This window comes from Phaseolus vulgaris, chromosome 11, assembly GCF_051622355.1.
Source record: "Phaseolus vulgaris cultivar YP4 chromosome 11, ASM5162235v1, whole genome shotgun sequence".
NCBI classification, from domain to species: Eukaryota; Viridiplantae; Streptophyta; class Magnoliopsida; order Fabales; family Fabaceae; genus Phaseolus; species Phaseolus vulgaris.
Genome location: NC_143508.1, coordinates 46,855,190 through 46,866,611, shown reverse-complemented (window position 1 = coordinate 46,866,611; position 11,422 = coordinate 46,855,190). Strand labels below are relative to the sequence as shown.

The 11,422-nt window shown below is 35.7% G+C and overlaps 1 protein-coding gene across 1 annotated transcript; it reads right to left on the bottom strand.

The window, feature by feature from the left end:
- Positions 1 to 1,150: 1,150 nt before the first annotated feature.
- LOC137824692 (uncharacterized) lies at positions 1,151 to 9,155 on the bottom strand. The gene is made up of 8 exons (XM_090297616.1): positions 9,074 to 9,155; positions 8,698 to 8,766; positions 8,407 to 8,566; positions 7,978 to 7,988; positions 3,834 to 4,004; positions 3,427 to 3,636; positions 2,210 to 2,298; positions 1,151 to 1,823 (listed from the first exon to the last, which is right to left on the bottom strand). Exons 1-8 carry the CDS (start codon positions 9,153 to 9,155, stop codon positions 1,221 to 1,223), a joined length of 1,395 nt encoding a protein of 464 aa, XP_090153742.1. The 3' UTR covers positions 1,151 to 1,220.
- Positions 9,156 to 11,422: the final 2,267 nt, after the last annotated feature.

Sequence of the window (11,422 nt, the reverse complement as noted above, 5' to 3'; positions counted from 1 at the left end):
AAACTGTGAATATAATCATTTCCTCTTTAATTGATGAAAAAGTCTTTAAAATCTTATAATGGAGGATGAGATCTTATTGGAGCTAGAAAGGCATATTGCTTAGAAGATGAAGAGTGAGGAATTAATACCTAAGTTTTCAATATTTTTAGGTTCTTCCTCTAAACTAAGGATGGGTGCAAATTTAGTGTCATTTAAATAAACTTAGGTTCGCTTCAAAACTAGGAGGAGGAGAACAATTTAGCGAGGAGGATGACGTATTCTTCATAGTGAACGAAGATAGTTTAGTTGTTGATTTGTTTGATGTTGGAGTTGTCATCTTCTAAGAGTGGAGTGAAAGGTTTTTTTTTTTGTTATAGAGAAAAGTTTGTAAGAAAGCTTAGAGAGAAAATGTGAAAAATTATGAATGAAAGTGTTGTCATTCGAAAATTATTAATATATTTATGAAATATTATTTTTTATAAAATAAAGAAACCACTTTTATTTTAATGACCGTATTTTGGAGAAATCAAAAGTTGAATTTGTCGAGTATCGTGTAAATGTCAGATATTGTAATGATCATGGATTTAAGACATAATATAATGAAATGAAAAAAAAAGTCAAAATGTGAAGTGAAGTTTAGAAATCACACCGAACATGAATGGTGTACAAGAGCATATGACTTCTCATCTATGGAAAAAAAAAAATTTCAAACCACATTCTTGTTGACACATTTATTATGGTCAATAAAACTATATCTATAATAAGATATTGATGAGATATAATATTAAGGGAATGATTGTTATTAGAAGAGATAATTGTTAACTAAGAGTATAAATAGAAATATTCAAATAGCATTCAGTATGAGAAACTTTTCATAGAAAATCTCTATATAAGAAATTGTGATGTCCATTAGACAGCTATAATGAAAGTGGAGATTATGTACATTACTATCATCTTTTATCTTTTGTTCTATTTCATCTTCACTATCATCTTTTACTTACATTTGAATTATTTATTAATCTTTTATAATTTATATTCTGCAAATCTTTACGTTTGCATGACAAATGAAGCTGAATAGAGTGGAAAAATCAAGAGAGACCAACTTCTGGTTTTTCTGAATTTATTTTAATTTCAATAGAAAATGCTTTGCTAAGTGCAGAAACTTTAGTTAGAATATATCTTCCTTGATTCATTTTCATCAGATATTCATGTGAAGACCAAAAAAAAAGGTGTAAACCCTGTTAATCAGGGACATATTTAGTCCTCGTATTGTAATGCTCAAACCTAGGATTACCATAATCAACACCCCTCATCTCAACTGGTTTTTTCTCTGCTCCAACACCCCCCAAATGAACTTGTCCAACCTTTTCTCGTTGCCGATGCTTCGACCTTTGCTTCTGGCTCTTGGATTTTGCATAAGATGGAACCTCGCTTGATCCATAGAACTCAGCATACTCCTGCCTTTTCAATGAATGGTGCTTGCTTAACAAAGAGGGATCCTTGGAAGAGCTTGGTTTCATCTTTGCAGGCCTCATTTCTGAATATTTCTCAGCTGTATTTGGAGTGTGAACTTGCTTAGTTTCGGTAACAACTGAATCAAAAGTCCTTTGCATATCTCCCATGGGGGCCTCCACCTCATCTTCTGGCATCTTAAGACCATCTTTCAGAGGTGTCAGGCCTCTCTTGGTGCTGTCAGATTTGGAACGCCATGGTATGATTTGAAAGAAAGAACTAAATGTTTCCATGGAGAGATTAGAAAGATACACAAGAAGTTTGCTGAAAGATGGCCATTCTGTCTCCTCCTTATGGCCTTGACCTTTGAATTCACTTTTTGATGGTGGCTTCTGCATTATGCATGCAGTGTAATCAGTCAACCAACATGAACAAGATTTTTTAAAATGAAGAGCACGACATGACAATTAAAATATGACAAAATGAAATGTTAAGGCTCAGAAAAACAAGAGTTGTTGTCAAAAGTATGAAGGAAATATAGGGGAGGGGGAAAATCCTACTATGAACCTGCCAAAATGACAATATAGAAGAAATGAAAGAAAAACTATTTCACTTTAGAAAATGAACAAGCTTTGTCATTCAAAAGAATTATCACAGTTTGAAGTAACAACACATTTGCAAAATTGTCAGGTTGCAGCAGCGAAAACGTCATATACCTCTTAATTTTATGTTATTGTTAAGAAAATTGTTAAGGCAGAATAGCCATAAATAAACATACTGTTTTGGGGATGAAAGATGATCCAAATCCTTGCTGAAGCCTGCATGTTGCGTATCCTACTAAAACAGCACCAACAACTGTGAGGACATCTGCAGAAAATCAAAGAATGGAATTTAGCATTAACATTGAAGAATGCTGTAATAGAGAGCATTTATGGATTACATAAACAGCTTCAAGCTTTAGCCCCAAAATAAAATTTTCAAATTTACATAATGCCCATTTTCTTCACTTAATAGCACAGCACAGCAGAAAAATCACATCTGCCAGTGGCAAACACCAGGACAGATTTACAGAACTTTTTGACAAAAATATTAAACAAACCCACCAAGGGCAACAAAATGAAGTTTAAATTCATTTTCTGATTGAAATTTTCAATTTCTTTTCTGGACCACGCAAGGGAGTTAAGATTAGGGTAGTGCAGATACATCAATTGCAAATTCTAAATTCTGTTAGAAATATAACATCTAAGATACACTATCTTAGAATATTTAGACTATCTTAGATTATCTCTTTTAACATGATATCAGAGCAATATCCTCTATGACTTGTTTTCTCACAATCCCATTGTTAGGTTCTCTGAGACTATAGAATTTCAATCAGTGACCACTTTTGCTTTTTCACTTATTTCCTGCATGACTATCACTTTTCCATTGTATCCTAACCTAATTTCGTATATCAAGGTCATCATCCCTTTCTTTTATGAATTCTCAGTAGTCTAGATTGACGCAGAATGGACAACCCGAGATGACTCATAACTCTACCAACAACAGCAATAACAACAGAAACTTGTACAACCAAATCAGTTGCAATCTTCTCAGCAACCTGTCATCCAAGCATCATCTGTTAAGCAAAAGACTTCCATGATGAAAACATCTCTTTCTAGTATTCTTCAGCACAATCAACAATCGAATAATGTTCAACAATTAACACAGTCTGTGCCTGAGCAACACTCCCAGTTATCAGGCAAGAACAACCAACCAGCTTTTTCAAAGGCACACTAACTCAGCTTTTCCAATGTGCACTAGCCCCGGCTTTATCTCAACTTTTGTTTTTTATTAATTATTATTAATCGCAGGAAAGTTATTTATTTTATTGTAACTAGCTAAAACTAAGTTTCAGTATGAGGGGAATGTTAGAAATATAAGAAATATCTACAGATCTTTCAACAAATTCGTTTAATAGCTACATATGTCAAACAAAAGACTAAGAATTTAAACCTGTAAGAGAAATTGAACTGGATTGATATTCACAATCCTCCCGGTTGAGAATGATTTGTCGAAGAGCAGCATTTCCTCTATCTATGACCAACAAGGAAAACGTTGGACGAACATACACCACATCAAAATCATTTGAGAACTTAGCATCCTCACTGGGCCCATCCCTGTAGCCTGCAACATTTGACTTTCCTCCAGCAATGGTTGTCACACCTAAAACATATTTCCAAAAATTAGTAACTGATACCTTTTCACAATTCTCATGGCTACTAATACAACACTTCTTTATCAATGTTTATTGGTAATTAATATCAAACTCAGTTCTGTTATTGTTATTCTCTACCAATGGACTGCACTAGTCCAGACTCCCCCAAACTCACTTATTCTTTTAACTTTAGTTTAACATATACCAGCATCTCCAATCTTTCTGATAGCTAGATTTTGAGTATCAGCAACATAAACATTCCCCTTATCATCCACAGTTATGCCTTTGGGATGATTGAAACGAGAATCACTTGGTTTTCCATCTACGTGACCAGTGTAGCCTTGAAACGACCCTGCCACCAATCTTCCTCTACTATCTGTAGCAACATAGAGACGAAACAGAGTTAAATGTTATGTCCAATAACTAAAAAATAAATCATTGTAAGCACTCAATAACTCCAAAATTCTACTCCATTAACTAGAAAAATCTCATATGCTAATGCTGGCATGCTATGATAAACCCATAAACCAAGTACAATAAAGCTTTTCAAGTTTTTCATTTTCTGTTACCTTATTTTTTTGCCTGGTCACATATTCAAAAGACTAAAACTACCATTATTTTTAATCACCATTCTTATTATGTTTCTCCAGCAAAATATAGAACCAATTTGAAGAAAATAAAACATGCCAGCCAAGTTTGTATGCCAAAACTGTCATTTACCTAGCAATCAAGTTTGATAGGTATAGAAGGAATGAGGACACTTATTTTTTTGCGTGGGCACATATTCAAAAGACTAAAACTACCATTATTTTTAATCACCATTCTTATTATGTTTCTCCAGCAAAATATAGAACCAATTTGAAGAAAATAAAACATGCCAGCCAAGTTTGTATGCCAAAACTGTCATTTACCTAGCAATCAAGTTTGATAGGTATAGAAGGAATGAGGACATGAGCAACCATACACTGAGATAAGGGTATTAAGGAAATAATAATTATCAAATTATATGCAATTATTGTATGCAATATTTGACGATATTATACCCAATTATATGCAATTAATTTAATAATTATAATTAGATTGTAATTTGGGAGAAGAGAAACTCCCTATATATTTCCTATACATGATGTAATATACACATAAGAGAATAAGAAACATCTCTTCTTCTTACCATTTTTTATCATTTTCTTATATGGTATCAGAGCACCGATCTTGGTGCCCTAACAGCCTCTCCATTTTTATCCCCTAAAGGCACCAGTAACGAGTCCAATAGAAACCTCGTACAACGCTTCAGTGCCGAGCAAATTCAGCAATTGGCAAGGCTATTTACTCGCTCAACAACAATGGTAAAAGTGACACGTTTGTTAGCTCTGCACGTCTGCTTGCCCATAACTCCTCTTCTAATTTTGCTTTTACGAAACCATGGATTTTGGATAGCGGAGCAACCCATCACATTGCATCTGATTCACAATTTTTCACACACACTTCATCATCATTTATTTCAAATGTTAATCTGTCCACAGGTTCAACTGCGCCCATCTCATCTACAGGCACAATTAAATTCAATGACAAAATCACTCTCAAAGATGTTCTTTGTGTTCCTTCTTTTAATTTAAATGTCATGCCCATTAGTAAGATAACCAGTTCACTAAATTGTTGTGTCGTTTTTACTCCACATGGTTGCATTTTACAGGACTTGGCTACGGGGAGGATGATTGGCTCGGTAAACAACACGCAGGCTTATACTACATGTCCCCTCTTCCAAACCAAGCCCACGCATCTCAAATATCGATCGATCCTGATTTATGGCACAAGCGCCTTGGAGATCCTTCCCCAGCGTGTCTACAACTTGTATCTTCCCTACTACCTATACCTATCAGTAAAAATCTCATTCCCATTCATAATCATTGTAGTATTTGTCCCAAAGCTAAACAGACAAGGCTACCCTTTCCTTTAAGCACAATAAAATCTCATTCTCCATTTAATCTATTGCATTGTGACATTTGGGGTCCTCATAAAACCCCAACTCATTTTGGAAAACGTTTTTTTCTCACTATAGTCGATGACTATACTAGATGCACTTGGTTATTTCTTATGAATCACAAATCTGAAACCCAACATCTCTTAGAGTCATTCATTACATTTGCACAAAATCAATTTCAGGCACCTATTAAAACCATCCGCGTTGACAACGGACTGGAATTTATTTCAATGTATGATTTTTTTCTCAAAAAAAGGTATTGAATGTCAACGCACTTGCGTTTACACTCCTCAACAAAATGGAGTAGTAGAACGCAAACATAGACATGTGTCGCGTGCCCGACAATGCATCTTCATTGGTTATCCTCACAGTCAAAAAGCATACAAATTATTTGATATAGATGCAGGCATTTTTTTTTACAAGTCGGGATGTCATCTTCCATGAAAGTGTTTTCCCATTCTGCCAACAGTCACAGACACAGTCCTCACCTCCATTACAAGGTATTTTGCCCACTATTGACATTGACTTACCCACTCCTGTCCAACATTCACTTGATCAACCTTCTTCTCTTACTCATCACAATGCACCTCAACCTCCATCAAACCAACCTTTTTCTCCTACTCGTCACAATACACCTGAACCTCCATCAAACCAACTCTCTTCTCCTACTCGTCACAATGCACCTGAACCTCCATCAAACCAACCTTCTTCTCCTACTCGTCATAATACACCTGAACCTCCAGTAGACCAACGTTCTTCTCCCATGCCAAAAAGTTTAGCACCCATTACCAAACCTTCTCTAACCGACCTTCCTGTTCGACCATCCAGTCGCACATCAACCCAACCTTCCTGGCTTCAAGACTACGTAACGGGATCCCAAGCCAATCATTCGACCACTGCCCAAGACCGACCGAATGGAACCAGGTATCCTATGCATCATTTTCTTTCTAATTCACGATTTTCTTTTACACATAGTGCATATCTTGCTAACATCACAACCACCAAAGAACCTCACACTTATGCTCAAGCTATCCTTGATCCAAATTGGCAAAAAGCAATGGACGAAGAGTTTTCCGCCTTGCAGCTAAATCAAACATGGACCTTGACACCGTTACCCGCTGGACAGAAACCCATCGGATGCAAATGGGTCTATAAAATAAAGTACAACTCAGATGGTAGCGCCGACAGATATAAGGCGCGCCTTGTCGCAAAGGGGTACACTCAGATTGAAGGTGTCGACTATTCTGAAACTTTTTCACCAACAGCAAAATTAACAACTTTGAGGTGTCTCCTCACCATTGCAGCAGCCAGAAATTGGTTTACTCACCAGCTAGATGTGCAAAATGCCTTCTTACATGGCACATTGCATTAAATTATTTACATGGACTTGCCACCCGGACATCATCGACAAGGGGAGAACATTGTATGTCGACTCAAAAAATTCCTTTATGGTCTCAAACAAGCATCTCGAACATGGTTTTCAACATTTTCTCATGTGATTAAATCTGTAGGATTTCAACAGTCAAAGACATATTACTCTCTATTCACAAGACAGAATAACTCATCATTTACTGCCCTTTTGATTTATGTGGATGATATTCTTTTGACAGGAAATGATTTGACAGAAATTCAGCGTGTTAAAGATTGTTTATTACAACAATTTCGCATTAAAGATCTTGGAGACCTAAAATATTTTCTAGGGATTGAATTTTCCCGTTCCAAAGCTGGTATTTACATGTCCCAAAGAAAATATGTGCTTGATATTTTGCAGGATACGGGACTCACAGGTGCTCGTCCAGACAAATTTCCAATGGAACAATACCTAAAACTCACACCAGATGATGGAGAGTTATTAAAGGATCCAGTAAAATACAGGCGACTCGTGGGACGACTGATATACCTCACGGTTACTCGGCCTGACATAGCATTTTCGGTTCGGACCCTAAGTCAATATATACAGGATCCACGAAAACCTCATTGGGATGCCGCAATTCGAGTCCTAAAGTACATCAAAGGATCACCAGGACAAGGATTGCTATTGCCATCCGAAAACAATCTGACATTGACAGCTTATTGCGACTCAGACTGGGGAGGTTGTCAGACAACTCGGAGATCAGTATCTGTATATTGCATTTTTCTTGGTTGCTCTATTATCTCATGGAAGTCAAAAAAACAGACAAACGTATCAAGATCATCAGCGGAAGCAGAATACCGCGCAATGGCCAATACTTGTTTAGAGATAGTTTGGTTGCGATATCTGTTGCAGGATTTAAAGGTGCCATGTAACTTGCCAGCTCAACTTTTCTGTGACAATCAAGCGGCATTACATATAGCAGCAAACCTAGTATTTCATGAACGCACAAAACACATTGAGATAGACTGTCACATTGTGCGAGAAAAATTACAAGCTGGGATAATCAGTCCTTCATATGTACCAACACAGTATCAGCTCGCATATATTTTTACGAAGGCATTGGGCAAGGAATGATTTTTGACGCTACGACACAAGTTAGGGGTTCTTGATCTTCACCTACAAACTTGAGGGGGAGTATTAAGGAAATAATAATTATCAAATTATATGCAATTATTGTATGCAATATTTGACGATATTGTACCCAATTATATGCAATTAATTTAATAATTATAGAATCTCATGATTAGTATCCTACCTAATTAGATTGTAATTTGGGAGAGATAAACTCCCTATATATTTCCTATACATGAGTGATGTAATATACACATAAGAGAATAAGAAACATCTCTTCTTCTTACCATTTTTTATCATTTTCTTATAAAGGGCGGGGTGATTCGAACAATGTTGCTATTAATTGCATCAACAGCAAAGAGTTCACCATCTTCAGCCGAAATACGGATCCTATGAGGAATGACCCCTATATCATTTCCTTCAACAACAGTCTCTACTACATAACCATTCTCAAATTGAAGAACATTCCCATCTGAAAAACAACAATCAAATCACGTGTTATAAACCACACCATGAGCCACATAAACATGTTAAACCATACAAGATAAATTCAACAAATTTCTTATAAAGAAAAGTTAGACAATTTAAAAGAAAACATCCAACCTGACTGAGGGATCTTGGAGTTAGACCTTCTCCATTTGAGAAATGAAGACAGATGCTCGATTAATGATCCTGATACATAATTACACGAACGAGAAATATCAACTTTTGTGAAAAAATTATATACATATAAGGGGTTTTCTTAAAGAAAAAGAAAGCCAAAAGGGTTAAATTTCATTGAATCTAAGCAGAATGCTATAAAAGGAAAATGCTCATTCAAAGTGTCCAATTCGTGAAACCGCAGATAGGATCAAACTTTAGAATACCCTTTTGAAAAAAGATAAAAACAAAAGAAGAACATGAGGAAAAATCAAACTTTTCATACATGGGTACGTAAATGAGGAAGTTGCTTCTTTTTTCAAAAGAAAAACAGGTTCACCTGAAGGAGCAGCATGAGCTTGAAACTGAAGAGAGAAAGTGAGAGCAAGCACAGTGAAAGTACAAAAAAGGTGATTAGTCATAGTTGTGCGAGTGGAATGATCCAACATAAGGTGATTTCTTGTCAGTAATTATGGAAGATGATGAAGGGGCATTTTGGGAATAAGGGCATGAACGTGATCAAGTAGAAGCCATAAAGTGCTATCTGCAAGTTCTGCAACTCATACACTTCTGTTGTTTTTAATTGTTATCTTCACCGCCTCAATGTCTCTCCTTCTTGTTTGAAATTTAATGAAAAACATGTTATGTTATGTTATGTTAGTTAATTAATGATATTTTGAGTAAAAACTAATTCATTTAATTAAAAAATAATTTATAAAAGGGATAAAAAAATTAAATGAATTTTGTAAATAGAAATGGATGATAAAGTGGGTAGCTATTTGGTTTGGGTTGTTATACGGGTTATTAGTTTTTGTTTATTTTCGTGGCCCATGTCTTTGGTCTATGTTCCCCTTTTTTATAAGTGTACTCCTGTAATTAAAATAGATTCACTGAAGTAAATAATATTTTCTCCTTACCTTCATACCAATTATTCTTCTTTTTGTGCTTCTTCAGACTTAGGGTTCATCAAGTCCCTTTTCTGTTCATTATGGTTTCGTTTACAGTGTTAATATTGCAGCGCCTCATTTGATCCAAAGTGCAAGCGCTTTTGTCTTCTACACAAGGTCTCTTTTTCACCAATTGGATTGAAGCCACAACACCTTCCACCATCTCCCGCAAGGCGCATCTTCATCTCAGCTTTGCATTAATCGTGTTATGGTATCAGAGCTCTTCAATTGAAGAGCTCTGCTGCGTAACTCTGATTTTCTTGTTTCAATCTCTTTTTTCTTTTTCATTTTTTTTCTCAATCTGTCTCCGATTCTTGCTTTTCTAATTTTTCTTTTTTTCCTTATTGTTTCTCCTTACAGATATGGCGGAAGAACAAAATAAGACCTCTTCCTCCTCTACTCAAACGGAACAGTCGACCCCATCAGCCGGAAGTTACCTGTACTTGCATCCTAATGAAAATCCAGCCACATCGTTGGTGTCGCCGCTGCTGGAACCTTCGAAATACCATTCCTGGAGTCGCTCCATGTTGACAGCGTTGAGTGCAAAAAACAAAATAGAGTTGGTTCTTGGAACGCATCCTTGTCCAGCAAAGGATCACTCCTCTTACCCTTCCTAGTACATATGTAACAATATGGTGGCGTCTTGGTTAGCCCACTTATCTTTATACCCATTAGACAAAGTATTGTATGGATGGAAAAAGCTTTGGATATTTGGAATGATTTGAAAGTTAGGTATTCTCAAGGTAATTTGTCTAGGGTTTCTGATTTACAATTTGAGGCTGCTTCTTTAAACAAAGGTGATCTATCTGTGACAGATTATTTTACTAAGCTGAGGATTATTTGGGATGAATTAGACAACTTTAGGCCTAATCCTCTGTGTGTTCATCAAGATACGTGTAATGTTGCTTCTGTCATATGTCAAAGAAAATGTGAGGATCAAGCTATGCAGTTCCTTAGGGGTCTAAACGATCAATATCACAACATTCGATCTCATGTCTTGCTTATGGATCTTGTTCCCTCTATAACGAAAATTTTCTCCCTTGTGGTTCAACAAGAATTAGCTAGCAGTCATCATGTTTCTAATATCAATAGTGCTAACACTAAACATATGAATACTTCTGTTGTTTGTACCTTTTGTGGTAAATCTGGACATTCTGAGAATGTATGTTTTAGAAAAATTGGTTTTCCTAGTCAAGATAATAAAACCCTAAAAAATAGTGGAAATAGAAAACATTGTACCTATTGTAATAGAAGTGGTCATACCATTGAATCTTGCTACAAAAAACATGATTATCCTGTTGGATATAGGTTTTATGGTAATGGTCAAAATAACCAAGCTAATAATATGATTCTTGTTGTTGATGATAGTTTTTCTGAGCATTGTTCAAAAGAACAGGAACACAAAGATAGTCCTTTTACAGCTCAACAATATCAAATCTTATCTGAGATGTTCAAACAAAATGGCAACAATGGTGCTGCCCAAATAAATCAAGTGGGATCCTTCTCTGCAATCCAAATCACGAAGTTCTTTAGCAGTCTTCAACTGGTAATACCATTTTAAATTCTGCAATTAAAACTGAAAATTTCTGGATTCTTGACTCTGGAGCAATAGATCATGTATGCATTGTTTTATCAACTTTTACTGCTTATAGGAAAATCAAACCTATTCTCATTAACTTACCCAATGGAAATCATGTGTATGTTGAATATTCTGGAACTATCATTTTCAATAAAAAGTTCTT